The sequence below is a fragment of the Thermothielavioides terrestris genome, chromosome 3 (assembly GCF_000226115.1).
Source record: "Thermothielavioides terrestris NRRL 8126 chromosome 3, complete sequence".
In the NCBI taxonomy this organism is placed as follows: domain Eukaryota; kingdom Fungi; phylum Ascomycota; class Sordariomycetes; order Sordariales; family Chaetomiaceae; genus Thermothielavioides; species Thermothielavioides terrestris.
The window spans coordinates 2,880,038-2,906,994 of NC_016459.1; the positions used below are offsets into that span (position 1 = coordinate 2,880,038).

General features: G+C 59.6%; 11 protein-coding genes across 11 annotated transcripts; 4 read left to right on the plus strand and 7 right to left on the minus strand.

Annotated features, from left to right (window-relative positions):
• The first annotated feature begins 272 nt into the window (after positions 1-272).
• THITE_2117395 (uncharacterized protein) lies at positions 273-2,650 on the plus strand. The gene is made up of 5 exons (XM_003654353.1): positions 273-504; positions 569-859; positions 931-975; positions 1,045-1,282; positions 1,469-2,650. Exons 1-5 carry the CDS (start codon positions 451-453, stop codon positions 2,482-2,484), a joined length of 1,644 nt encoding a protein of 547 aa, XP_003654401.1. The 5' UTR covers positions 273-450; the 3' UTR covers positions 2,485-2,650.
• On the minus strand, positions 2,587-4,783 carry THITE_2117402 (uncharacterized protein). The gene is made up of 5 exons (XM_003654354.1): positions 4,339-4,783; positions 4,261-4,279; positions 3,742-3,947; positions 2,908-3,621; positions 2,587-2,835 (listed from the first exon to the last, which is right to left on the minus strand). The coding sequence occupies exons 3-5, from the start codon at positions 3,932-3,934 to the stop codon at positions 2,741-2,743; spliced, it is 1,002 nt and encodes a 333-aa protein (XP_003654402.1). The 5' UTR covers positions 3,935-3,947; positions 4,261-4,279; positions 4,339-4,783; the 3' UTR covers positions 2,587-2,740.
• A 343-nt stretch (positions 4,784-5,126) lies between these two features.
• THITE_160282 (uncharacterized protein) lies at positions 5,127-6,193 on the minus strand (the record flags this gene model as incomplete). Its single annotated transcript, XM_003654355.1, has 4 exons — positions 5,127-5,618; positions 5,718-5,851; positions 5,905-6,003; positions 6,058-6,193. 4 exons carry the CDS (start codon positions 6,191-6,193, stop codon positions 5,127-5,129), a joined length of 861 nt encoding a protein of 286 aa, XP_003654403.1.
• Positions 6,194-8,730: 2,537 nt separating this feature from the next.
• On the plus strand, positions 8,731-10,036 carry THITE_2145306 (uncharacterized protein; the record flags this gene model as incomplete). The annotated part of the gene is made up of 2 exons (XM_003654356.1): positions 8,731-8,858; positions 9,091-10,036. 2 exons carry the CDS (start codon positions 8,731-8,733, stop codon positions 10,034-10,036), a joined length of 1,074 nt encoding a protein of 357 aa, XP_003654404.1.
• A 353-nt stretch (positions 10,037-10,389) lies between these two features.
• THITE_2155177 (uncharacterized protein) lies at positions 10,390-13,165 on the minus strand. Its single transcript, XM_003654357.1, has 3 exons — positions 13,051-13,165; positions 11,731-12,972; positions 10,390-11,091 (listed from the first exon to the last, which is right to left on the minus strand). Exons 2-3 carry the CDS (start codon positions 12,894-12,896, stop codon positions 10,899-10,901), a joined length of 1,359 nt encoding a protein of 452 aa, XP_003654405.1. The 5' UTR covers positions 12,897-12,972; positions 13,051-13,165; the 3' UTR covers positions 10,390-10,898.
• Positions 13,166-13,221: 56 nt separating this feature from the next.
• On the minus strand, positions 13,222-14,584 carry THITE_2117409 (uncharacterized protein). The gene is made up of 2 exons (XM_003654358.1): positions 14,059-14,584; positions 13,222-14,001 (listed from the first exon to the last, which is right to left on the minus strand). Exons 1-2 carry the CDS (start codon positions 14,424-14,426, stop codon positions 13,470-13,472), a joined length of 900 nt encoding a protein of 299 aa, XP_003654406.1. The 5' UTR covers positions 14,427-14,584; the 3' UTR covers positions 13,222-13,469.
• Positions 14,585-14,902: 318 nt separating this feature from the next.
• On the minus strand, positions 14,903-15,971 carry THITE_2117411 (uncharacterized protein). The gene is made up of 2 exons (XM_003654359.1): positions 15,491-15,971; positions 14,903-15,432 (listed from the first exon to the last, which is right to left on the minus strand). Exon 2 carries the CDS (start codon positions 15,373-15,375, stop codon positions 15,049-15,051), a length of 327 nt encoding a protein of 108 aa, XP_003654407.1. The 5' UTR covers positions 15,376-15,432; positions 15,491-15,971; the 3' UTR covers positions 14,903-15,048.
• Positions 15,972-16,825: 854 nt separating this feature from the next.
• THITE_2117414 (uncharacterized protein) lies at positions 16,826-17,932 on the minus strand. The gene is made up of 4 exons (XM_003654360.1): positions 17,409-17,932; positions 17,257-17,344; positions 17,037-17,170; positions 16,826-16,981 (listed from the first exon to the last, which is right to left on the minus strand). The coding sequence occupies exons 1-4, from the start codon at positions 17,578-17,580 to the stop codon at positions 16,836-16,838; spliced, it is 540 nt and encodes a 179-aa protein (XP_003654408.1). The 5' UTR covers positions 17,581-17,932; the 3' UTR covers positions 16,826-16,835.
• Positions 17,933-18,113: 181 nt separating this feature from the next.
• On the plus strand, positions 18,114-20,986 carry THITE_2117416 (uncharacterized protein). The gene is made up of 3 exons (XM_003654361.1): positions 18,114-18,521; positions 18,577-18,724; positions 18,781-20,986. Exons 1-3 carry the CDS (start codon positions 18,509-18,511, stop codon positions 20,900-20,902), a joined length of 2,283 nt encoding a protein of 760 aa, XP_003654409.1. The 5' UTR covers positions 18,114-18,508; the 3' UTR covers positions 20,903-20,986.
• A 682-nt stretch (positions 20,987-21,668) lies between these two features.
• On the plus strand, positions 21,669-23,914 carry THITE_2150941 (uncharacterized protein). Its single transcript, XM_003654362.1, has 3 exons — positions 21,669-21,796; positions 21,862-21,945; positions 22,079-23,914. Exons 1-3 carry the CDS (start codon positions 21,776-21,778, stop codon positions 23,639-23,641), a joined length of 1,668 nt encoding a protein of 555 aa, XP_003654410.1. The 5' UTR covers positions 21,669-21,775; the 3' UTR covers positions 23,642-23,914.
• Positions 23,915-25,220: 1,306 nt separating this feature from the next.
• On the minus strand, positions 25,221-26,554 carry THITE_2117422 (uncharacterized protein; the record flags this gene model as incomplete). The annotated part of the gene is made up of 3 exons (XM_003654363.1): positions 26,169-26,554; positions 25,823-26,069; positions 25,221-25,745 (listed from the first exon to the last, which is right to left on the minus strand). Coding segments are annotated over exons 1-3 (1,000 nt in total), but the record flags the coding sequence as incomplete, so codon positions are not given.
• Between the last annotated feature and the right edge of the window lie 403 nt (positions 26,555-26,957).

The window sequence follows — 26,957 nt, forward strand, 5'->3', positions numbered from 1 at the left end:
GGGGGGGAACGTGGCCTCCCTCCCCGCTTTTCCCACGTGCTCAATTTGGGGGTTTCTTTTTAGCAAAGCGCATGAGCCTTCGGCGGTTGACATTTAGGCAATGAGGGAGACGCCCCGTGAGGTTGAGGCCCGGGGATGAGCCACGTCCCACGCTTTGTCCAACCCCAACTCGGTCGGCAGGGATGGACGCTCTTGTGCCGGCGCGGCAGGGGTCCAGAAGGCGTCCGATTTCGCGGCATTTCGGCCTTCTTCCCGCTCGGCTGACACGGCTGTGGGGCTCGCCCGCGGGACGCCGAGGCGAGGTGTGGGGGGACGTGGGCGGCCGGCCGAACCGGAGCCGTAGGCAAAATTCGAGATGGACCTCTGACTCCACCAAGACGCTCTCTTCCAAGCATCGCAACTTCATCCTTGTTGTTCATGCCAGAGCAGACCCGGTGACGCTGACCGAAGATGAACGGGGTCCACGACGGCCAGCCCCTGAACAGGGCAGACGAGGTCGAGCACGTAAGTGCCATGGAACATGAGGTCAACAGCCCTCGCTAAGCACAGCTCTAACACACGGCAACAGCTCATTGACGCCGTGAAAGCCCTCATCCTTCCCTTCATCCGGGCGGCTGATGAGGCCGTTCCATCAAGGGCCGCTGGAGAACTGCTTCCTAACAAGGAGGGAGTTGTCCAGAATGCCCTGGTCAACGCGCGGAAACCCGAGGATCTAGTTCGCGAGCTATCCCTTTGCCTGCCGGAAGGGCCGGGGCTCGGCGAGGACGGGCTGCTCCGGGCGATCGGGGATATTCTCAAGTACAGTGTCAACACGTGGGACCAGGGCTTCATGGACAAGCTGTATGCCAGCACCAACCCAGTGCGTCCTACGTCCTGCCAGCCCACCCCCCCGCCGATCTACCTATTTTGACTCTGATCGTTCTGTCCCAGGTTGGCGTCGTCTCCGAGCTGCTTCTCGGCGTCTTGAACACAAACGTGAGCGGATGCCTACCCCTGGGGAGAGTGCCGGTGCCCCCCTGGTGACCACGACTAACGCATCGACAGGTGCATGTCTACCAAGTTTCGCCAGCCCTGACCGTCATAGAAAAGCACACGGCCCAGAAGCTGGCCAGGCTCTTCGGCTTCACCGGCCCGCGCGCAGGCGGCATTACGTGCCAGGGCGGCAGCTCGTCCAACCTGACGTCCATCGTCATCGCGCGCAACACGCTGTACCCGGAGAGCAAGACCCGGGGCAACCAGTGCGCCACGGGTTCCTTTATCCTCTTCACCAGCGAGCACGGCCGTACGTCAAATTTGAACCCCCTTTTTTTTTTTTTTTTTTTTTTTTTTTTTTTTTTTTTTTTTTTTTTTTTTTTTTTTGCCAACCACGGTCTCGGATAGCTCTTTCATGCTCCCGAGACGGTTCCTTTCTCCCGAGCTGCTTCCCGATGTTCCGTTCAACATAGAACTAACTCGTACTGGTAAACAGACTACTCGGTCGAGAAAGCCGCCGTGACATGCGGGCTGGGGTCGTCGTCCGTCTGGACGGTCCCCGTCGACGACGCAGGACGCATGGATCCCTCCGCGCTGCGGCGGCTCGTGCAGCGCGCGCGTGCGGAGGGCAACACGCCGTTGTACGTCAACGCGACGGCTGGCACGACCGTGCTGGGCTCGTACGACCCGATCGAGGCCGTCGCGGCCGTGTGCCGCGAGTTCGGCCTGTGGCTGCACGTCGATGCGAGCTGGGGCGGCCCGGCCATCTTCTCGCCGCGCCACCGCCACAAGCTCGCCGGCGCCCACCTCGCCAACTCGCTGACCGTCAACCCGCACAAGATGCTCAACGTGCCCGTCACCTGCTCCTTCCTGCTCGGCCCGGACACCGCCGTCTTCCACCGCGCCAACACCCTCCCGGCCGGCTACCTCTTCCACTCAACCGCCAGCAGCGCACCCAACCCGCCCCAACCGGCAACAACCATCACCACCACCACCACCCCAACCACAGCCACCCCCCCAACCCCTGCAGAAAACGGGGAGGAGGACGGCCCACCCGAAGAAGAAGTCTGGGACCTAGCCGACCTAACCCTCCAATGCGGCCGACGAGCCGACAGCCTCAAGCTGTTCCTGGCCTGGACGTACCACGGCGCGGGGGGGTTCGCGGCGCAGGTGGACCGGGGCTTCGCCGCGGCCGCGCGCCTGGCCGAGCTGGTGGCCGCGCATCCGGACCTGGCGCCCGTGTCGCCCAGCCCGCCGCCGTGCCTGCAGGTGTGCTTCTACTACGCGCCGCGGGGCGAGCTGGCGGCGGACCCGGCGGAGAATACGCGGCGCACGCGGGCGGTGGTGCATGCGCTGGTTGGGAGGGGGTTTATGGTTGATTACGCGCCTGGGAAGAGGGGGGCGTTCTTGAGGGTGGTGGTGAATTCCTTGACGTTGAGGGGGACGGTGGAGGGGTTGGTGAAGGCTGTGGCGGCGGTGGGGAGGGAGGTTGTTGGGGGGTTTTTAAACTAGGTAGGAGGGCTGTACTATAGATAACGGACTTGGCTTGGTTGATGGCAGGCTGTTTCGCTGGGCCGGGGCAAGCCATGGGAGAACTTTGAGTGTGTGATAAATAGATTGCCAGTTACTGCGCGTGTCAAACTAGACTAGATTCAAGGAGCGTCCTTGTTGGCAGAAAATTCCCCCTTAAAGAGACCGTCGAGTGAAGAGACCCGTCATGTGCAACACTTCCTTCCAACTCTGCCCGGCTCGGCTCGGCTCGGCTCCCTCACAGCTCGTTCTGCTTCTTGCGGAGGTCGAACACGCGGAGGGCCTCCTCGGCCGCCTTGACGCCGCTGAGCGCCATGGCGCCAAACGTGGGACCTAATGACAGAGCGTCAGCACAAAAGAGAAGAGAAAAGACACTTTCGAGTCCGGCACAGGCAAGACACGCACCCATGCGGTTCGCGCCGTCGATCTCGGACAGCTCCATGCCGCCGACGATCAGGCCGGGGACGATCTCGCGCGTGTTCCTGACGATGGCGTCCTCGGCGCGCAGCATGTCCAGCCCGCGCATGCCCTCGAGCTGGCGCAGCTGCTTCATGCTGACGAGCCGCTTGACCGAGAAGGCGCCGAAGGGCCCGTCGTGGCCCGTCGTCGAGATCACCACGGGCGCGTTGATCGTGTTGGGGTCCATGCAGCTCTGGTCGTCGTGGTGCATCGACACGAGCGTCCAGTTGGTCACCACGCCGGCGATGCGGACGCCGGCGCCGCCCTCGCCCTCGGCGTCGTCATCGTCGTGGTGCGGCCGCGTGATCAGGTCCTCGACGGCCGTGGCGTTGAACAGCTTCACGTTGTCCATGGCCAGCACCTTGCTCAACACGGTGCTGGTGAAGAGGGCGGCGTGCTTGACGACGACGAAGTCGCCCTCGTCCTCGTACGGCACGCCGACCTCGCGCAGGAACGCGTCGGCCGGCTTGCGCAGCACCATGGCGCTGAAGAGCTGCCCGCCCAGCCACGCGCCGCCGCCGGGGGCCACGCCCGCCTCGATCAGCGTGATCCGCAGGTCCGGCCGCAGCCGGCCCAGCGTGTACGCCGCCGACAGGCCGCACGAACCGGCGCCGATGATGACGATGTCGGATTCGGCGTGTTGGTCCAGGTCGGCGAAGTCTGTAGTGAGCCCTCCGAGTCAGTATTGCCATGTCATCCTCGCGGGATGAAAGGGGGTTAAGAAGGGGCGTGTGGGATGGCTGCTGGCTGGCTGGCTGACTGGCTGGATGTCTGACTTACAACGGCGCGTCATGGCGCGAGAGACGGTGCTCTCTCGGATCGGAGCGAACGAGAAGTTCTCCCAGTTGCCCATCATGTCGGCCAGCGGCTTGGTCAGGCCCTCGCCAGCACGCTCATCGACGGCGGCCTTCTTGCCCGCAGAAAAGGCAAGCTGGGCGTGCTGCTGGGTGGGAGACACTGCGGTCGGAGCCATGGTTCGGGATTATCTGTGCGTGTTAGAATCCTGCCGTGACAGGGAACAGAATGGGAGAAGAAGCATGATCCTTTCGCTGGTATTATCCAGATCAAGTTCCCGCCGTATGATCTCAGCCGCTCCGGTGCTGTCGCGGACCTCTTTCCATCCAGCCGCGAGACTCGCAGACCGAGACGGGCAAGACACCCCGACAGCGCCCGGATTGGCACCGGCTCATGCTTTCAGATAGTTACCTGAAGGATGATACAACTGATCATTGTGGGATAGGACACCAGTGAAAGGTCCGCATGGCTTCTTCGGCTCGAGAACAGGGCGGCATCATGTACCAGACGGAGTTACGTCAGTCTGGTCTGTGGTTAGATAAGCTCCCGGCGAGGGGGAAGAGAGCGCAATGCGCACGATACTTCTGTAACTGTTCTGGGTGGATATCTTGTCGTCTTGGTAAGACAGCGGTCGGTTTCGGAGAATGTTGAAGAGAAGAACGGGGGACAACGGAGGGAAGCATAGCAGAATCTCTGCTCGAATTATAAGCTCCTCTGCTCAAAAAGACTGACCACGGCTCCTCGCGGCTCAGGGAGGAGGGAACCCCCACGGACCCCTCTTCTGCTGTTTCCTTGCGCAGCGAACCCCTCATGAAATTGCAGCCGATCAGCGAACACAGTGCGAGTCAAACGGTGGAGGAGCAAGTAATGACAGCCCAATGACGATATCAGACCAGGCTCGGCCGCTTCTCTGTGCCACCCCAGAACCTCGCTTCTCCGCGTGGACAGGGAACAGCTTCCATTCGCTTTAAATTTCGTCCAGTATCAGTGTCCCGGCTAATTACGGCTCTGTCGTCAAGATGCAGCCGGCCAATGCCAGGCCGGTGCTGAGTGAAAGAAAAACCGCTCAGTCTGCTCCGGAGCCCCGAACTGCAGCCGGGTTGCATCCGGGCTCCGGCGGCTCCCACACGGCCCCGAAATCGGAGCAAGTAAAACTGGGTACATGTAAACTTGGCTCGTTCTGTTCCCGCTTTCCACTGTCCGTTGTGAAAGAGACATTAGAGCTAAGGAGGGTAGGTAAAATAGAAATTTGCCGTCCCAGCTTGCCGGGCACATACTGCGCACGGGACTCGACGAAGTCAAGAACAACAAAGAGAAAAGGGGCAGAGATGGACAGCCAAAACGAACCCGATATCACGACATCAAAGCGATTACCTCCCCAGCACCACGCACGCGACCCCTGATGCAATCACCCAACTCCACCAGCTCACCATGACACCTCTCACTCCGCCCGCAGTAACAGTCGGCACCGTAGTCGACTTAAAAGGCGTATTCGTGCCCACCGTCGATCCCGGCGAGACCACGCTCGTCAAACTCAGCGGCTGGTCCGGGCTCCCCGGCGGCGACGCGGTGCTCGTCCCAGCACCGCTGCCTGCGCCCGATTCGGTACATTCCGACGTGGGGACCGCCGTCGGCGTCGTCAGGGTGCCAGTCCTCACACCGCCCGAGCCCGACTCGGAGCAGGGCGCCGTGGTGCTAGACGACGCCGCCGCCGCCGTGCCGGAGCTGTACGGGCTGCAGCCGTTGCAGGGCCCGCCGGGCGTGTAGCCCGGCACGGTGCCGACGTAGATCGTGGTGGAGCAGGTGCTGCAGAGCTGGGCCGTGACGGTGATGGTGTGGTCGGTGGCGGTTGAGCAGGATGTCTGTGGGCGGAAAGAGAGCAAGGTCAGGTCGATGGGGGGTTATTATTCAAGGCAAATGGTGAGGTAGAAGATTCTGCCTAGAAGACTGCTGCTGCTTACCACTGTGACTGTGACCGTGTCGCCCGTCGACGGTGGCGTGCCCATGATGCAGGGATAGCAGGGGCGGTTTGTCGTCGGCGTCGCGCAGATGGAGCGTGTGAGCGTCGCCACGCACTCGGTAAGCGTCTCGGTTACTATGCGTGCTGTCAGTACGACGGCTGGGATCGATATCTCCAGAAATACTGACCCGCCGAGCCCTTAGGGCAGACTTCGACAATATCAACTATGAAGATCACCTCGATACCCACCCATTTAGCGCACTGCGTCTCGGGTAGTGGATAGTATGCTGCGCTTCTTAGCGATCTTCTCCCCTGTATGGCACCGGGCTTTCGTCACCTACCAGCCATGCCCAGCCTTGCCGTATGTTCGTTGTCTGCGACATCTGAAACATGGCCATTGCTCAAGGACACCTTCTCGCCGATGGCGAGGCTTGACAAGCCGGCCAACGCCAGAAACAGGCAGTGAAGGCTGCGCATGAGAACTTCAGGGGTAAAGGGCCTAGGCAGTGACAGATAAAGTACCGTTAGATCAACCGATCCTGGGAGCAACGTGAGGAACAAGGCCGGGAAAAGGTCAAGGGAAAGCTATTCAGAGGTAGTCTGACGGCTGTGCAAGGCATTTATGTGTGATTTCGCTCACATTAGCTTCTCAGTCAACAAAATTCCAGGGAACTCGAGGTAACATCATGGCATTGTTGACGAAGCACAGAGCCCAGCAACTTCGAGCAGCGTTCTCTCCGATAGGCTTCTGCTTTCCAGAGCATTACTCAAGTCCAACGTGCAAGGGACGTCCCGGGGTACAGAGTATGTCACGGTAGTACATGTTCTGTGCTGCAGATTTGGTTCCACGCCCTTTCTCGAGTCGGGGTCTCCGTCTGTCTTTCGACGGCTCTGACTTATGCTCCGGTTCGCATCCTAGGAACATCGCCCATCCGAGACCTCGAGCGGAGCTGAATCCCATAATCGCGATATCAGCGATGAGCTGAATAGGGGAGTCGTGGTTGCTGCGCTCAGCAGAGGGGTAGAGTCGTGAGAGCTGGAAGTCTGAGAGCAACGTTAACTCCGCGACCTGTCCACCATGTCTCACCGACATGCTTGTCCCACCAAGCCACAAAATGACAGCGGACACGCTGGCGGTCAGTACACAAGAAGCAGAACCAAGCTGGCCATGGGGCCCGAGCCGTGCCGGGAACTCCTCAGATATATGACTGCCACAGCTGAACCGGGCGCTGGGTGAGACAAATCGGCTGTGGCTGTGGGGTTAAGATGGAACCATCGATCGAACCGTCGCCGCATAAGCCCACTCGAGTTGATGCTGTGAGGGGCCAGCACTTCCAAGCCACCTGCGGGTACCCGCGTACCACATCGGCCGCATCCCCCCGGGAGAGCGCGCCGCATCGGACAGGCATCGCGCAGAAAGTGCAGTTGTGTGAGACCTCACGGAAACACCCAGGCTGAGGGAGCGAGTGGCAAACGACGTGAATGGTGAACGAAGAAGTTGAGGTGATAACGATAGGACGCGAGCTATCGCGGCGATGTCGCGAAGCACGCTGCACCGAGAGAGCGATGCACCGAGACGGCGTCCGAATAATAGCTCAACTAGTTGCCCGGTCCTGCATTTGAGTTTCTGGGTGCAGCCAACATAATGAGATGCACTTGTCGGTTGCCGGCGTGCCGTCTGTCAGGAACGGGAGCGGAACTCGGAACAGAATTTGGAATTATGTCGAGGGAGGAAAATGGGTCTTCACCGAGCCGCCATTCTTGGTCGACTGTTATATAAGCGAGGAACGAGCATGATGGAAAACAAGCACTGCAGGGAACATGAATGGCAGATATCCTGGGTTTCAGCGGCTTTAAGGGGCTTGGCCAAGACGTTAGTTGCTCTCTTCCTACCTATTCCGTAAAAGGCACGCCCCCGTCGTGCCTTCTAGACTCAACTGCTGACATGCAGTTGTGGCCACCTTAGGCATGCAAGATGCAACGCTGACAAAGCTCAGGGAGGCGCCTTCCCGGCCTTACCCAGCAGCGCGGGATGGGCTAGTGTACCTTCCAGTATTCTCGAAACGTGATGCAGCCGAGATAGGCCAGGTACCTTCGCCGACCTGGCCACCGATACTGCCCTTCCTCTACCTTGGCGTTGGTTGGCGTCCATCGCATGACTCCTCCGATCGACATGACGCAGCGGTGTCCCCGACGACGACCATCCATGTCGTCCACCATCTCGGCCTCTACGTTCCCCGGGCTCCCATGTCCAACCCACTGTCTTTGGACAGTCTCGGGCAGCTGATGGTCGTGATCGCTCGCTCGGTGTTGGTGGCCCGCGCTTCTTCAGCCGCCGGCTTTTCTCCGACACCAATCCGCATCCCCGGCGTCGCCGTGCCCGGCATTTGCCAAACATCAGCTCTCCTCCGAATTCCGGGGATGGGCACTGTGACAACTCTTCTACTTGATTTGAAAGAATATTGGCTCATCCGGCACAGCGATGGCAACGGGGTGCCCTTGCTGCCGTTCCCTCCCCCCGTACCTCGGTCGTCAGCTCCCGCCCATCTTCCTTCTAACCCGCTCGGCCGCTCAGCTCCCTCGACTCGCCAGTCGGGCCCTCCCCGATAGTGCTGCCCTACCGGGACTTCCCGTGGCTTCAGCTGCCGCCTGGATAGACAATCTCCCTTACCCCGGCAGTGTCCGATCTGGCTAACGCACCATGGATACTGATGGACGCCGAGATACCGGTTGGCTTGCTTCCCAAATCGCCACCTTAGGAAGTGTTTGGCATTGACTGGATACATCCATGCTGTTTTCAGCCTCCATACCCTCACATCGAGATGGTTCGCGCTATAGATCGGGCCCGAGGGCGACGCCGAACCTTGGCCGAACTGCGTCTGGATTTTCCACAGTGTAGAGCACAGCAACGTCTTGTTTTGATATAAACAAAGCTCACCAGAATGGGGGCCATAAAAGGTCTCCTTGGCCATGTATACAGGAACATGTAGGCAGGAGCAAAATCCGTCAGGACGATGGCGCATCAAGGATCACGAGCTGCTTTTGACAGCCTGCTTGCCAAGGCACATGTCCAACATGCCTTGCTTCAGCCAGATGGCAGCCATAATGATATCCCAGGGGTAGGCCTTGAAGAAGCCGATATGTGATCTTTTCCACGGCTGACAGGTACAGGCCCTCACTACTCTGCTTTTCCTCGGCGGGACGCCTGAGCGTCTCCAGGGGGCATACGATTCGATGAAGGACGATATCGTGCCATGGGAACCTTCCCCAAGGGGCATCTCGGACGAGGAGACGAAGTCACGGTTTCTGGGCGACACGAGGTGCGGAAACCTGGAGTTCAATTCCCGTGATCTCAGCTAACAGTGACCCGACAGGTTCCAACGGGCGTTCATGACCTACTTCAGCATGGAGAACGGCAGATTCGCAGGCAACTCCAAGGCGCTCGCCATCTCTCACCTGTTCACGCAAGACCCGCCCCTGATATACGGCCTGTTCTCGGGGATCGGCCGCCCACTGACCCTCCTGAGCGACGGGATCGAGCTGCGCGCCGCCATCCTGGTCATGCAGTCTCTGACGCTCTCCGCCGTCGACTGGATGGAGCCCATGTGCGAGCTGCTCACCCGTCCGGTGCTCGCGGCCGCGCCGCCCCAGCACCTCGCGCCCGAGGACATCCTCAACCGCGTCGCCTACGACGGCCGCCTCAGCGGCGTCATGAAGGCCGGCCCGGGCTTCCACGGGGTCTCGCACGTCTTCGCAAGCGCGACCGCCAAGGCGGCCGTCGTCGAGTACGTGCGCTGTCTCGACACGCGCGACCTGCCGCTGGTGCTGCAGCAGCTGGCGGCGCTGTCGGTCCTGCTGCTCTGCGCGACCCACAAGCCCGGCCGGCCGGCGTTCGACTTGTACCTCGGCCGCCTGCCGACGTGCGTCAACAGCACCCGGGTCGTCCTCGAGAGCTGGGTGGAGGACCACAGCCACGGCGTGCTGCTGGTGCGGGGGCTCTGGCTGCTCGTGCTGCTGGTGTACGTGACGCAGCTGCGGCCGGCCGTCGACGGGAAGCTGCTGGTCTCGCCCGAGCTGGCCCAGGAGAGTCGCGGCTGGGAGGCCATCTTCGACGAGTTCCGCGGCCAGGCAGTCCCGGAGGGGAAATACGCCGATGTCGACTTCTTGCGGGCGCTCAGGAGCCTGCGGGAGCTATCTGCGGTGTACGGCGCGGTGCATGGGAGGCTGTACCTGCATGCCGCGTGGAAGCTGGTGAGCCAATGGCGGTCCTGGACGGGGCTGGGGATCAATCGAGAGGTGATGTTGAATATCAGACTGTAACGAAAGCTTATTAGAGGGGGATGTGTGCGTGTGGATGCTTGAAAAAAAAAAGAAAAGAAAAGAAAAAGAAAGAAAGAAAGAATAGAATAGAATAGAATAGAAAAGATAGAAAAAGAAAGGAAAGGAAAATAAAGGAAAGGAAAGGAAAAGAAAAAAAGAAAAGAAAAAAAGAAAAGAAAAGAAAAGAAAAGAAAAGAAAAGAAAAGAAAAGAAAAGAAAAGAAAGGCGGCTTGTCTAGCATAGTTAGACATCATGTCCTTGTCAACAGAGTTGCAGAGATTCAAGATAAAAACATGCCGTTATGTTCCGCCCAAAACACCATGGGAAAAGTGATGCCGCTGTCATGGCGGAGAGTCTGTAGCAAAGAACCGCAGAGGAATGCATCTAGGCGTGGTGAAAATGACCTGCGCTGGGAGCAGTAACGGGAGGAGAAAAAGTTCTCAAGGAGAGGAAAACAAAAGCTCACCGGCTAGCCCCCATCCCGAGCGGGAAGATAGGAGATAGCCGGCTATGAAAAGCCGGTCGGGGTTTTGCTTCGACACATCCCGGGAGTCGAGCCCGGATGTCTTCGGTTGCTGCGTTCACTGGACACCCTCCCGAAGCCGCTTGTCTACCGGTAGTCCATTGATCGGGAGGAACCGTGGGAGTTTGGCTGGCGGGATTCGTACATAAAGCGGTGGCAGGCAGCGATGGCGCGGGAAGGCACGCGAAAGTCGGGATGGAAAGGGGTCGGCTGGCTGGAGCGGCGAGCGCAGCCACACTTTGGTCAGGTACCCGTGGGTTTCCCACACTCTTTCGCTTGTGTGGACATACATGCCCATGTATACAGAAGGTTCTTTGCCGTCCAGAAGCCCAACCTCCATCACCAGTACCCAGCCCCCTGACTCCAGCTGCCATTCACGAACCAGGTCCCCGCCTCGGTGTAATCCAGCGCCCTCCCACCCTCCGTCAGGAACCCAAACCGAAAATACTCATCCGCCACCACCCTGCCCGCCCGCCTCACCCACCCAAACACCTGCTCCTCCAACGGCCGCTCGGCAAACCACCCCCTGAACCTCTCGACATCGTTCACCAGCACGCTGATCCCCTCCACCGGCCATCCCTCCACCATCTCCGCCCCCTCCCTCAACGGCCGCCACTTGAACCAGATCCCCAGCCCGCCGCCCTCCCCCTCCCCCTCGCCCTCGCCCAGCCGCCGCACCAGCGGCGCCACAACCTCGGGCAGCACGCGCCCTCCGAACCCGCCATCCGCCCCCCTCAGCGCCTCCGCGGTCTCCAGCACGGCCGCAAACCCCCACCGCGCGACGCCATTGACGAACAACCCGAGCAGCAGGCCCTGGCAGACCATCGACACGCGCGTCTGCGACGCCGTGCCGGGCAGCAGCAGCAGCGCGAGGAGGTAGTGGTGCAGGCGCAGATGCAGATTCAGGCGCAGGACCGGCGGCGCAGCGGCCAGGAGGGCCAGCGCGGTAGCCAGCGCGGCGTACAGCGCCAGGTAAGCCGGCAGGCGGCCCTCGCGGTGGAGGGTGCGGGCCTGGCAGGCGGCGAGGGCGGCGAGGAGGGCGGCGAGGAGGGCCAGGGCCGGGATGGCGCCCGGCTGGGCGGCCAGGTCGGACGGGGTGAGGCGGGCGATGGGGATGAGGGGCTCGAGGGTGCGGTTGGAGAGCGCGCCGAGCCAGAAGGGGAGGAGCCACAGGAGGGTTTTTGTCAGCGAGGCGGTGGCGGGGAGCGGGTGCAGCGTGCGGCGGGCGGTGGTGAGGTAGATGAGGGTTGCGCAGGCGAGGGCGGGGAGGAGGCGCGCGGTGAGGCGGGAGATGAGGGCGGGGAGGAGGGCGGTGGTGGTTGGGGTGGAGAGGTTCGGCGGGTCGGAGATGAGGGCGACGTGGGTGAAGACGGCGGTGAAGGTGGTGAAGAAGAAGAGCGGGGCGGAGGTGGTGGTGAGGGAGAGGAGGGTGGTGAAGAGGAGGGAGAGCGGGAGGGAGGCGGTCCAGCGCGGGTCTGGGGCCGTGCAGTGGACGGTGGGGTCGGCGGTGACGGTGAAGGAGAGCGGGAAGTACGAGTCGAAGGGAATCGAGTCGATGCCGTGGCTGGACGAGGCAAAGTACTGGTAGTACTCGCCGACGAGCGTGGCCACGGCGCAGCCCCCGGTGGCGTCGTCGATGACGCCCGCGTGGATGGCGGCGCCGCAGAGGAACGAGTCACCGCGGTATGGGCTGCCGTCAGCGCCGCCGATGACCAGGGGGCGGAAGTTGACGTCCTCGCGGCCGACGTGGTGCGGGTTGAGCACGCGGACGCTGGCACAGTCGGCCGGGCAGCGGAAGGCGAACGAGGTGTTGGAGAAGGGCCGGCAGTCGACGCCGTCGAGGCCGCACTCGTTGTTGCGGCGCCAAAGGGTGTCGACACAGTCGACGTGCCGGATAGCAGTCCCCGATGCGTCTGTGGCCGTCCCCTTGCTCAGGATCAACGGGACGGCAAGAGAAGCAGCCCACGCGGCGAGGAACAGGACCAGCAAGACGCCCCGTTGCCAGCGGCGCGGGAATGCCTTCTCGAGCCACCTGGCGGGGAGTTCTTGCAGTGACGGAAACAGGGGCTTGATGGAGTGCACCTTGGGCGGATCGGGCCCGTGTAAGAAGGCGAGCCACCTCGGCGTCCGGCGTCGTACCCATGATCCTCTCAACCTCGGCTGGCGACTAGCGGCATGCTCCTGGCTCGGCGCCGGGCGAGACGTGTCGTCCAGCTCGAACTGCTCGAAATCCTCGCCGTCCAGCAGCTGAGCCTCCTCGTCGGCCACCTCGGCAAGGCGCCCTTCCACTTCATCATTTTCTCTGTGCGGGTCCTGGTCCGTCTTGTCCACGGCCATCGTTTGACTACCTTGCTCGGGACAGAGTGGTGTTATGCATGAATTATTCCCATTAAATCTCAGCTGTGGGACAGGCCTGCTATTAGTGTCAGTCGGCCGCTCTATGCCCAACCCCACGGTTTTCTTCATGGGATCTGGGATCCCACACACTTACAAGTAAAATTAACCTCAAAAATTATATGAACTCTAGCAAACATGCAGCCGCAAGAAAACAACGAAGAAAAGAGAAAGAGAAATGGATGATTGGTATGATGAGGTGGTGAGATGTGGGAAAGTTCGTGGTCAAGCCTCAGCTGAACCAGGGGTCAGCGCAGGCTATTGGGGTCTGGCCGCCCATTGAATGACTAAGCAGATGGCGCTGGGCTGAAGCTCCCTGTCTCTCTCCTCTTCCGTGGTTTGGACTCTGTCAGGTTACACGGGCATAATGCATTATCATAGAGAATTTCCCTCCAGGCGGGCTGAGTCTATCGTACATCCATTGGGCATCTGGTAGAGTGGCAAGTTGAGAAATTACAATCATATCGCACAGCGCCCATGCGGGCTCCCCCGTTGATCCGCCTCGGCCATCGCCCCTCAGGCATCGATGAACGACTTGACGTTCTTAAGCCAAGCCATGTACTCCCGCTGCTCCTTGACGTCCATGTAGTCGGGCGCAAACAGGGCGAGCGCCTGGGTGATGCCGCGCTCCTCGAGGTACCGTTCCATCAGGATCTGCAGGTCCTCGTCGAGGCTGCCGAACGGCGGGCCGGGGTACGTCTCCTGGGCGGCGTGCACCGCATTGGCGTCGGTGCTGTGCGCCAGCTTGGGGTCTGCGTAGTAGTACAGGTTCTCGACGACGATGGCGCCGTCCTGCGCGAGCGCCTCGACGTTGAGCGCGCCCTTGCCGGGCTTCTCGATGACGATGTTGAGACGGCACGGCACGGCCGCCTCGTCCGAGCCGGCCTCGAGGTCCTCGTTGGCCTCCTGCGCGAGGTCGGCGGCACCGCGCTGATCCTGCGAGTTGCGGCCGCTCTCGAGATCGTCCAGCTCGTCCTCCATGGCCTGGTCCTCCAACATGTCCGGCTCGTAGTTGTGCAGGTCGGCAATCGAGAAGGAGACGGTGATCCTGGACGGTCAGCGCGAGAACGGCAGAAACAGGCGACATACAATAAAGAGCGCCTACTTCTCATCGCCAAATGTGCGCGTCAGCGTGACATCCTCCTTGCCGGGGATGTCCTCCACCTTGAACGGGCTGTTCTCGAGGAAGTCTTTGACGCTGGCCGGCAGCGGCTCGTTCTGGTTGACGTCGTTCTCGAACTCGATCTCGCTGGCCAGCTTCGCTGACAGCTCCTCGTCCACCTCACCGGCCGGGGCCCTCCTGTAGAGCGACGTCGAGAAGGCCGAGACTTGTTGCGTGCGCAGGAACGAGGTCGGGCGGGCTCGGAGGAGGCTGCTGCTCGTCCGCTGGCAACGCGAGAGAGCGGCAGATGCGGTCGATGCGCGCGCCAGAGCTCGGGGCGCAGAGCGCGCGATGGTCCGGAGAGACATCATCTTGTGTGGATGTCGGCTGTATGTTCTGGAATTAAAAAAGAGGAGAAAGACGGGATATGGCAGCGTTTTGCTGGAATCTCACGTCAAGCGACTGTCGCAAGCTCGACGGAATCGAACTACCAGAAAAAATCGACTGCACGGGCCTCCTGCGAGCCCAATCAAACATCCACAACCAGAAGGTTTACGACAAGGGATAGTTATCGATAAGCAAGCCAGTGGACCCCAGAGGACCGCGATTGCTCTGGCGTCGATGGGAGTTCGCATGACCTGACCACACATTGAGAGCAATGGCCTTGCCGCGGCAGACCGTACTCATCAGGGGTATATTCATCACTTTCGTCACTTCATAACAAAAAAGCAGTACAGTGCCGCCCAGACCGCCGAGCCGCCGTCGTAGTCTGTGTTGTGTTCAAACCCCTTCCTGTCCTCTCTGCCGGGAGGTTTCACCCCTACCAACTCCTCCCACTCCCTCTCGCCCTCCTCCCATGCGCATATGCCATCCCATCGACGGTCTTCCTTCTTCTCCCCGCCATCCCAAAACCAGCAGTAGCAGCAGCAGTAGCAGGAACGGCGACCACTGCCACAGGCACGCTGCTCTCCTTGCACTGCCCTACTATCACTGTCAGCCATCTCGCTCTGTCGTCGTTAAGTCTTCATCAAGTCTCCCAGGTGGCCAAGAAGTTTTTTGAACCGGGGATGGGAGCGAGACAGAAGGAGTCGTAATAACCCATGGGGGCGTATGATAACCAGCAAGCAACAGAGAATTGCTTGGGCGTGCCAACTTACAGCACTGATAGCCCGTCGCGTCGCGCTGGGAGTAGATGCCCTCGAGGCAGCTGCCAAAGATGCCGCTGGCCTTGGCTACCGCGCAGAGTTGCTCCGAGATGAGCACCGTGTCCTCGCCGGCGCAGCGGCCGCAGACGCGGATGTGTGTGGTGTAGGTGCACATTTTTTGTCTTCCTTTTTGCTTTTCTTTGGCTCTCGTGAACTCCCGAGATGGGCGTTGCTGGTTGGTTTAGTATTGGTGTGTGGCTTTCATGATGATGAGGGACGTATCTACCCACTTGCTCAAGGAGAAACGATGAAGTTGGAAGCAGCGTGCTCCAGGGGCCTGGGTTGCGGTGACTGGATGTTTGCTTTTCAGCAGCGTAATGCGATTGCGGGCTATTAGGTCTTGTAAAGAACAGTGTTGAAGCGGTGGAAGAGATGCGAAGAATGGCAAGATCCAGTTCAGTGAGAGGAGTAGTGCGAGATAGATATGCGCTGGGACGTCTCGGCGAGACCCGTGGACGCAAGCACAACTGCCGGACTGGACTCGATCCGAGCCGCTGCCACATCACATCTCCTCACATCGAGTCGAAGTCGAGTCGTCTCTCGCGGAACCTGGCCCATCGTCCCGACCAGACGGGTGTGGCCTCCGTCGCCCACGGGTGGTTGTACTGCGCCAAGTCGAGAAACTGGAGGATAGCATCTCGATTCGAGAGTTGCCGTCAAACACAGGCGATAGCACGGCGGAGCACAAGCTTCTTTGCGTGCACGTATCCGCGATCGAGGGCAATGAGGAAGCAACGGGCAACGGGAAGAGACACAAGTGCGTATGCGGCACGTCATACGCGGCCAACAAGACATGGCGGAGCAAAACGGTTGTCATATTCTTCCTCTTCTCTCCTATAAGATGACGGCCCTGGCATGTGCGGGGCGGACTCGGCACACTCGGAGGCACGGCACGTCTCCAGAGCCCCAGTCTCAGAGAGATGAGATGGGCTCGGGCCGTAGCTTGCATCCGGCTACCTGCCGCTGCCCCGCGTGTGCGACCGGCCCGCGGCCAATTGCGCCGCCGGAACCCCCCGACTCCGCCTTCGCTTGCCATGCCGTTGATTGTGTATGGAACTGTCAACCCACGTCGCACGACGGTTGCGTTGGCAGCCAGTGACAGCCGGCTAGGCAGACGCGGGGCCAGGTTGGACCAGTCGCTCGCGTGTGGTTGCCCACGGGACAATGCTCCCCGGAGAGGTGCATGTCTGCCCTGCGCTTGCGTTTCGAAGGCGCATGGCGTGCGGAGTCCTCAGAGCATGGAGCTTTCCAAGTGTTCTTGGACTCCGGGATACGCAACCCGACGCGGCCAGCCGCAGATGGCGGGCTCTCTGGGCCAAGGAGATGCCGCTAGGGCGCCGGTCAAAGGTAAGATGCCGGAAGATACAACATCTGAGCGTGCATATCCGCCGTCGTCGGGACTGATGCCCGAGTCTGTGCTTCAGAATGTCTCGGACAGTTTGCTGACAACAGTCTACGCATCCGACAAGCGAGGCCGCAAGCTCAACGGCCGCCGTGGCAGTGCTCGTGTCCCTCGCGTGGTTGGCACATGGACGCTGCTGCCTGGCTCTCGGTAGGTCTTACGGCGCGATCGCCCTAAAGACTTTGCGGAGGGAAGCTAGATGGCTTGATGCCGCCCGCGGCGGAAATCTTCACCCAGGCGAGGTTGGCCAGATACGACCAGGAACCTTCAAACCGGCTTAGCAGCTGAACGTTGGCCTCCGATCTGAGGTCCGGCAGATCTAGAAAAAGTCAGGCGGTGCGCGTCGTCATGAGATGTCAGGAAGAAGCGCATACAAAAGCCGTCGCGGTACTCCTTCTCGAGGGCCGAGATTTTCATCCTCAGCAGATCCTCTTTCATGCTAGGCGGGCGGCCGGGTCGCCGGGCCTTCTTAACCTCTTCGTACTCTTCGTCATATTGGTGCACGAATCTAGATTGTTAGTCCATGGGCTTCGCGCTGCGCAGTACCGGCTGTGCGGAGCCGATGCGCTCCAGTCAACACCGGGCAATGCTCACTCGTTGATCTTGGACTGGATCGCCTCGAGTTCGACAGCCTTGTTCCCCTGCTCGCGAGCAAACGCCTGAAAGAACGCAGCACGGGCGACTGTTTCATAGTGAGCTAGGTTGAGCACAAACCTCAAACGACATGGAAAAAGAATGCCACTCACGAAGAGGTTGGTCCTTTTTCCGCCGTGCCTCGGCGATCTTCTCAAGGCGGTCGTCGCGGACCTGGGCTCGGTGGAGCCGTTTCGAATCCCGACTTTTCTCATGAAGCGCTTCTATTGCCCCGTTCCTCTTCTTCGCAATCTGCTTCCGGGTCTTCTCAAGAGTCTTTGCCATGACGAAAGGGCTGGTTTTCGGCTACTGTCTTGAACCTTTTCCGTCGCCTCCTATCGCTTTCGCCTACCCGACCGAGCCAATGTTCCCCCTCAGTCTTGGAATTTTTTTAAATGGGGCGCATGATAAGATGTGGGGCTCCTATGTGATAAAGTTAGTGTAAGGTGACCGAGGGTACGGAGTGCTCCGTACGGAATACGCAGTACGTCAGGTATTCAGATGCCTTGCAGTGTCCGACGCGAAGCACATGGAAGAACAAGGAGGAAGCGTGGCAGAAGACCAATTCTTCAAGAGCAAGTCGTATGCATCGGTCTATGCCTCCCGGATTGCTGAAGGCCACTAGCTTCCGGGTTTTTTTCTCTCTACTTTTTTCGTCCAATGTTCGAGCCCTCGCCAGGAACGGCACGCTTCTCAAACTATATTTTGGCCAGGCACTAACCCAACACGGCAACTTACACTACAAGCGGTGGAGCTGTCGCGGGGGTAACCGAGGACTCGAACGCGGTCGCGATTGCTTGACCGTGAATTGTTCGTGCCGTGACTGCCCCACGATCTTTTCGTAGCAGGCTGGCCGTTGCGGGCAACAGCAACCGCACTTCGGACCACATCCACTCTTCCCGACTCAGGCCGGCTGGCACTCCATTATTTCCCTTGATGCTGCCGCCTCAAGCATTGCTGTTCCAATATTGTTCGCCATCAGTTGCCGGCGTCAACACGTGTCGCGGCCTGCAGCTATCACGCGTTGCTCTCGCCGGCCGCGCATCTTCGAGTTGCTCTGCAATACCACCCACCGAGAAACCCTGAGATCTCATGGACTCGGCCTTTCCCGAGGTCTCGTCTTGTTCACTTTACTGTGCCGCGGTTCGGCGCGACTAAGCCGTTGTAGCGCGCCTCAACGGTCCTCGCTGAGTCGCTTCCGAGTGTCTCCACGATGGGAATTTCAGGTAATCCCTGATTCCCTCTGTGGCTGTTGACTTTACTTGCTCAATGTCTCTACAGGCCTCCTTCCGCTGCTCAAGTCCATTCATCGTCCTACGGAGCTTAAAAAGTATGCCGGGGAGACTTTTGGCGTCGATGGCTATGGCTGGCTCCATCGAGGTGCCGTAGCCTGCGCCATTGAGCTGGCCCAGGGCAAGCCAACCCGCAAGTAAGCTCCTGCCCTCGTTCTGCAGCCCTCAACTCGGACTTCTAACAGATCGGGAGATATGTGGATTTCGCCATGCACCGCGTTCGGATGTTCAAGTACTTCGGTGTAACTCCGTATCTCGTATTCGACGGCGACATGCTTCCCAGCAAGGCCAAGACAGAAGCATCTAGGGCCAAACGCCGAGAAGAGAGCAAGAGGATCGGGCTAGAGCTCCTCAGGGCAGGCAAGCCTTCGCAGGCTTACGCTGAACTCCAAAAGGCGATCGACGTCACCCCGGAAATGGCCCGCCATCTGATTGAGGAGCTCAAAAAGGAAGAGGTCCCCTATGTGGTCGCCCCGTACGAAGCAGACGCCCAGTTGGTTTACCTTGAACGTCAGGGTTTGATCAGCGGGATCGTGTCGGAGGATTCGGACCTGCTGGTGTTCGGCGCAAAGCGTCTGTTGACCAAATTGGACCAGCATGGCCAGTGTGTGGAGATCAACCGGCGAGACTTCTGCGCCGTTCGAGAGATCTCTCTTACCGGCTGGACAGACAGCGAATTTCGGCACATGGCCATTTTGAGCGGCTGCGACTATCTAGAGGGCCTTAACAACATCGGCCTGAAGACGGCATACCGCCTGATTCGGAAGCACAAGACCCCCGAGAGGGTCGTTAGGATGCTGCGCTTTGAGGGGAAGCACCAGGTGCCTGAGAACTACCTCGAGGATTTCCAACAAGCCGAGCTCACCTTTCTTTACCAACGCGTGTTCTGTCCGAGAAAGCAGGACATCGTTTTGTTAACGGAGCCGGGACCCTCCGTCAACGTTGACGAAATGCCGTTCATTGGAGCGCCGATCGAGACTGAGATGGCCAGGTCCATTGCCGTAGGCGACGTGAACCCCATCACCCGGCAGCGCATCCCGGTGCCTCGTTCCCCAGGCAAGAGGAGGATCAGCCAAGCTCTCGCACCAGCGAGCGGGCCCCCGAGGAGTCTCGGGAAACCCATCGACGAGTACTTCAAGGACAAAGGTTCGCGCCGCATCCCTCTGGGAGAAATGGATCCGAACTGCTTCGCCATCGATCCGGACCACAACAGCAACGCAACCGCGGCCGATGCGCCTCGCCCCATTGTGTTTCCGCTCCCGAGGCCATATCTGGACAGCGCAGAGGAACCCGCAAGCCCAGCTCGGCCGTACACCAACAATCCTCGCCTGCTCCGGCGGCGGAGCGAGCCAATCTCGAAGCTGCTTGGCTTGGATCCATTTGGGTCCTCGGAACATCGTCGGCGGACAACGGGACCCGTAATTCAAGTGTATCAGGACCCGGCTTCTTCCACAAGACCGCCAAAGAAGGCACGACTGTGTGATGACGCGACCGATGAAGAAGGCGCCAGCGCAACCCCGGAAAAGAGCAAGTTCTTTTCAGCCACGCAGCAAAGGAAACCTGCGAAGAAGAAAGAGACGGCGCAGATGTTGATGTCGGATGATTCGGTCGAAGAGGCCTTCCGAAGCCTCCCTGATTTCGACTCGTGGCGTTCTGAGAAGCCCGTCAAGCCATCCGATGAGATCGCCATATTCGATGAGGGCTCCCCTGAGAAGAAGAGCGAGGTGGTCCTTCCGGCTGCACCTTTGGCTGAGAGCGACAATGTCGAGGACCAGGTGGAAGTGCCTGCTTCGTCTCCCCTTCAACACGGACCAGCTGAGGAGTCGCAGAGTCAAGGCCCCACAGCCATGACGCCGCTCGGGGAGCTCCTGAAGGGTTTCTCGTACGAGACGGCACGGCCTCGCACCCGAGTCGTCCACGGTCTGCCCACGCCGGCATCCAGCGTACACCCGACAGCGACACCCAAGAATGTCCATCCACCGACCACTCAAACTCCCTTGTTGACGCCCCTGCAGCGCATTGGAGCCCGGGCGTTGCACCGCACAACGTCTGGCCCGACACCGACGAGGCCACGGACACCCGTGTCCGGGCTCAAGCCAAAACAACTCTCTGTGCCGTCTGTGGATCCGGCATCCATTCCGCTGCCAAAGGTGGATATGGAAGAACTTGAGGCGCTGAACAGGCCCTTGGGAAGCGAGGATCAGATCGTCCCTGAGAGTGACGGGGAGAATGAGGAGAATGATGACGAGGACGATGAGCCGAAACAGGCATGCTCGGGCATGCGACTTGATTTGTCCAGGTTCCTGTACTCATGACATATTTGTCGTGGACCGATTGAGGTAGGCGCTGGCATGGGCGAGGGCAGCAGCAAGTGCATAGCGCTGGCGTTTGGGGCCGGTAATTTTTCCTGGGTCCGGACTTGGCGTTTGGGCATCTGGGAGTTGGCTGTACTACTGGGTCATTGTGATGGGTGTTGTTTATCTCTAAGTAACTCCGGTTAAGGTCATTCGTGCTAAGGAATATCGGGAGGTTGAAGCTGGTTTGGTGGTTGGTCTTGATTCCTGAATTGAAAGCGAAGGCGGTTTACGTTGTGCAGTGCAGAGCACGAAAGTGCACCGCGTACACCCCGCTTTCACCTCGAGACGGATGGGCGAGGTACCTATATCGCTGCTCAACATCTATTGTTTGGTCACATAGTGAATAGAAGGTGCACATTATTTCAGTATACTGTTGACTTATTGTTAACCTTTCTGTTAAACTTGATGCTAAAATCTAACTTGCTCTATTGTGTCTGGCTGCTTCATATTGTTGTGCCAGCTCAGATAACCTCCAGGTGCATAGTGTACATATCAGTTACGCCCCGCAGTGTTCTGTATGTAATCCGTACAGCCAATGTTTCCGTCTGGCAGAATTCATGAACTCACGTTACGTTAGCGTGTTATCCACAGTTAGTGCAGCTGTGCGACTCCACAACCATCCACCCCAAAATTTCCACGGCGATAAAATTCAACCGCCGCCAGTGCCCGCCTCGCCCATTTCCACGGTTCCAGGCTGCCTCTGTTGCGAGGTCCGCCGAAGTAACGACACTGTCCGTAGGCGCACATTGCCTCAGTCGTTTCCGGTGTTCTCAGTTCCATTTGGCATCTTCTCCCCCCGGCGAACAAAAAAGTAGCCTGAGAGGGGAAACAATGGCGGACACAGTGTTGCAGGTCAGCGCCCGCCCCAGACCATGCGAGTCGACCTTCGCCCGCTGATCCTTGTTTGCTTGCACCAGGACCGCCTCCGCGAACAGCCAAAGGCCTTCGATGGCCTCCTTTCTCTTATTCCGGCCAAGTTGTACTACGGGGTGGACACCAGTGTACGTTGCTTATCCCGTTCTTGCCTATCCTCGCCGCATGTCCTGAACCCCGCTCGCCGCATCCCTCAGCACCCCGGTCGGGCCCGCTCCGGATCCAAGACCTCTACTGATGCGCGTACTTGCCATCGAACAGGATCAACGGCGGGGGAAGAAGCAGACCAAAGAGGAGGCCAAAGCTGCAAGGCGGGGAAAGCTGGATCCCGACAGCGAGCTGAACCGCGATGCGAAGGAGGTCATGGACGAGCGCGCGCGGAACAAGCGCAAGCTTCAGGAGATGGAAGCCGAAGAGCAGAGCGACGGGACCTCCGAGCAAGATGACGACAGCGATTTGCCCAGGATAGAGAAGGAGAAACCCGGAGAGGGGCTGAAGAAGAAGAAACCGAAGCTAGACGAAGAGGTGGAGGGAGGGGAAGAGCCAGCTTCGAAGAAGGTGAAGAGCACCGACGGGAAGGAAGCGGTCGTCGACGCAGCTCCGGAGAGCAAGACACGGAAGGCTAAGGAGGAGAAGAAGCTGGCGAAGAAGCAGAAGAAGGAGGAGGCGAAGAAGCGGAAGAAAGAGGAGGCAAAGAAAGCGAAAGCGGAAAGCGCTGAAAAGAGCGGGAAACTAGGAAAGGGGGAGAAGGCGGTTGCCGCTGACGAAGATGATGTCGAAGAGTCCGCAGCAAAGGAACCACCACCTGCGCAAGGGTCCACCGAGGTTGAGAGCGAGAAAGACAAGGATATGGAGCCGATCGATGTGTCGGGGCTTGCGAATGAAGACGAGAACGTCTCGGCAGGGTCGGACTCGTCAGCAGACTCAGCTCCCGACTCTCCCACCTTCGACACCGCCAAAAACGCCTCAGCTGAACCCGCCAGCGCCACGACATCCATCTCCTCTGCCGTTCCGCCATCAGAGAAGCCCAAGTACCTCAAGATTCCCGCCGACACGACCGCGCTTCGCGCTCGCCTCCAGGCCAAACTCGCCGCCATGCGCGCAGCTCGCAAAATGGAGGACGCCGAGGGCAGACCTATCCGGACGAGGGAGGATTTGATCGAGGCACGGCGAGCAAAGCAAGCGCAACGCAAGGCGCACAAGAAGGAGATGCGCCGGCTAGCCAAGGAAGAGGAGGAGAGGAAACGGGAGCAAGCGCTCGCGAGCTCGCGCAACTCGCCCGGCCTCAGCCCCCTCTTCGACAAGGAAGATGACCGCAGCACCAATCACTTCGCCTTCGGCCGCATGACCTTCTCAGACGGCACCCAGCTGTCACACGACCTGAGCTACGAAAAGTCGCCGGGGAGCGCCAAGAAGAAGGGCCCCAGCGACCCGAAATCAGCGCTACAAAAGCTCGAGGCGCAGAAGAAGCGCCTCGCCGCCATGGACGAGGACAAGCGCAAGGAGGTGCTCGAGAAGGAGACCTGGCTGGCAGCGCGCAAGCGGGCCGAGGGCCAGAAGGTGCACGACAACGAGTCGCTGCTCAAGAAGGCGCTCAAGCGCAAGGAGAAGGCCAAGAAGAAGTCGGCGCGCGAGTGGAAGGAGCGCACCGAGGGCGTCAAGGCGGCCATCAAGGAGCGCCAGCGCAAGCGCGAGGAAAACATCCGCAAGCGCCGCGAGGAGAAGCTCGCCCACAAGGCCGGCAAGAAGAAGAACAAGGGCGTCGCCACGAAGAAGAAGAACAGGCCCGGCTTTGAGGGCGGGTTCGGTAGTGGGCGGAAGTAGAAGGGATGGCGGGGTGGGCGGGTGATGAATCGAATCGACGTTGCTGCTGAAAAGTCTGGGGCGGCCAATTGTCATTGGAAGAATGGGCTGCAGTCGGTTGCTGCGGTCTTTGTTTACATTTTTGTTATCGAGGTTGGGTGTCTGGCGTTGTCGCTTTCCCGGATGCATCGCGGTATATTTCTTGGGCCTCCTCTTCGTGTCTGGACCGCATATGCATGTTGTGCTGGAGTCGAGTGGATAGGAAAATATCACGCGAGGTCTGATGTTGATCGCAAACAGAGCTGGCATCAATGTCAGGATGGTTCATCCAGTTCACTCCGGTACGTTTGGAGGGGAGCGGGCAGCAACCGGCTTCGCGATCAAGCCAAGCATGCCATTCATTCCCGTCGACGCTTCCAAGCCATGTCAGTTAGTTCCAGTTCATGGTTAAACGCCGTCAATTATCTCCACGAAATAACAAGAGAAGGAACCAAAGGTACAAAGAGAGGAAATGAGAAAGAAAAAGAAACAGACTCCCTTTTGCTCCGTTTACCAGCAACCACAAGAGCACCCACCCCTGAAACAGAACATACCCGCCACAACCCACACACACACCGCATCAAACACACGAGGTCGAACGTCTCTCTCCCGCCCACCGCTCCTCTCCAGAGCCCTAGGAAGGAGGCACCAGGCAGTTGGCGAGGCTGCTCCCAGAAAGACAAAACAAGACATGGCATGTAATGCCGCCCGCCCAGTCCGCTCACACGCCCCTCGACCGCCTCTCGGACACACCGACAGAGCTGACCTGCTGCTCCACCCCATCCAACGCCCACCACGTCACATCACATCACATCAATAAGAGTCCCCATGGGCCATGTCATGTCAAGGCGAAAATGACTGGCCCCCCCTTTACGCCCAGATCCGACAAAAAGCAGTCCCGTCCTGTCCCAGTACCGTCCCCTCCTGAATCGCACGCACGATGAAGCAGACCCGCCGGTATCGAGGCGTATCCGTATGTCTATCTCGTTGTCTTGGATGGTTGATCCCGGTATAGACGACACGGCCAGAGTGTTTGCCAAGCCCAACGCTTGTGTCCTTTCCAGATCAAAGCAAGCAAGGGGAAGAGCAACGGTCCGGCCCAGCGTCGTGTCTGCATCGTTGCCTGAAGCACTGGGTCGTAGGGAACGGAATTGTTTTGTTGTCGTTGGGCAAAGAGAGGCGGGCCGTAAGATATGAAACATAAAGGTGTTGTTTGTCGTTTTTCGAATGTTTCGCGGGTTTTGCGAGTGGAGTTCGCCAATTCATGGTACGACCGGGTTCGTTTTCGGGGTGGTGTTCAGACGGGCAGGACGAGGCTTATGGCACCGGTGAGGTGAGGCAAGATATCTTCATCGGATGAGGCTGGATACTGCAGACTCGAGCTGGGTGGTGTCGGTGGAAGAGCGGGGCACAAGTCGCATGGGTGGGCGTGTCGGAGACGGTGGTGGAGGCCGCCTGAGCGAACTAGAGGAGGGAATCGAGGCGGGTGAAGACGCTCAGACAGGCGGCGATGACTTCGAGCTGCAGCTCCTTGTCCTGGGCCTTGCTGACTTCCTGCAAGGCGGGCGTCAGTAATTGACTTGCGGACAAGGGAGGATGGGATGTCAGGTTTAGTTCAAAGGGGCCTTGCGCACCTCGCCAATAACCTGCGGCAGGTTCTCCCCGATATCGTTCATGGTCGCCTTCCTCCCAAAGGGCCACTGGCTGTAGTCGGCGAGCAGCTCGTCCGTCTGGTTGAAGGCCTTCTCCCTGGCCTCGTGGCCGAGCGTCGACAGCGCGTTCTCGAGGACGTTAGCCGCGTAGGCCGCGCAGACCATGGCCACGGTGCGCAGGTAACGGAACTCGAGACCCTCGGGTAGCCACTGCGAGCTGTTGAGCACGACGGTGCGCTGCGTCAGCACGTTACGGACGCGCCGCCGGATCTCATCCTTCGCGCCGCTGTCGACCACCGGGTGCGTTGCCATGTCGAAGAGGAGGAAGTTGCGCTTCTCGGTCCGCAGGATGCCCTTGTCTACTAGGCCCTTGGCCAGCCGCTCGCGCACCTGCTTGAGTTGGTAGCCGATCTTCATCAGGTTCCATGTCTCGCCTAGCCGCCCGCATTGCGTTAGCTTCAACCATGACCGCATATTCCGGCCAAAGAGAGCAATGGAGCTGCCAGCATACCGCTCATAAGGTCAATCCAGCTGCTGACGCTCATCTTCTCGCTCGTTTTCATCATCTTCAGTGCCTCGTCTAAAAGCACCTCGCCTGTCAGGGTGTCGTCGATGACTTCGATGATGCGGTCGGGCAGCGGGAAGTTCCGCCGCGACGGCGTCTTTTGCATGGCTATCCGGCCGCGGAAGGCGAGTTCCAGCACGATGCACCCGCGGAGGGCATAGGAGATGTTGTCGTTCCAGAATGAGAGGTAGCCCTGCAACGCGAGCCAACATCAGCACGCCTTGCCCCGATCACACACAACCGCTCACAGTGCACTCGAGCATGCAAGAAAAGGGAAAAAAACATTACACACCTGCTTATCTTTCAACCCCAACAAGAGCACCTCCTCCATGAGCGTCAGCTTGGGCTGCTTGCTGCGCTCGGCGCTCTCGCTGATATCGCGCGGGTCGTAGGCGATCCGGTGTCCGTTCTCGCCGCTCTCGTAGCTCGTCTCGGGCCCTGTGTGGTCCCGGACGTTGACCGACGAATTGGTCCGCGAGGAGGGGCCAATGCCGTTGCCGTCTCCCCCGCCCGCACCGCCGGCCCCGCCTCCGCCCCTGCGCCGTGTCAGGCCGGCCGTCGTCGTGGTCGCCATTGGTCTCTAGCTTTCGCTCTTCCGCCGACGGCGCGCCGGAACCCGGGGAGCCCAAGTTTTGGCAGCTGTCTGTGTCGTACCGGCTCGGTATGCGGTGAAGGAAACGCCGGGGCGGTTTGATGGGTGCGCTGGTTCGCGTTCTGACGGGATTCTCGGGCTCCGCTGTTGGCGATGGTTCGGGGCGAGTGTATTAGGGGTTGCCCGAAGTAATGGGCGGACGGCTGCGGTGCTTGGCGGTTGGTGGATTTGCAAGGCGGAATTCAACAGACCCTCCCTCAGCTCTAGACACGGCCCCTTGCACTCTCAGCTGCGACTTCCGGTGTAGTGGTATCCCACTGAAATCGGAAGACGGTGTACGGAGCGAATGGGGCGAGAGTCGAAGCTGATGTCTGTTCCGTGTTTGCTTTATTGCGCCGTCGAGGCTGTCTTGTGCCTTTTTCCTGCTCCTTTTTTCGCTGCACTTCAGCAGGTGTCGAAATGCGGCTTAGCGGTCCTTGATAACCATCG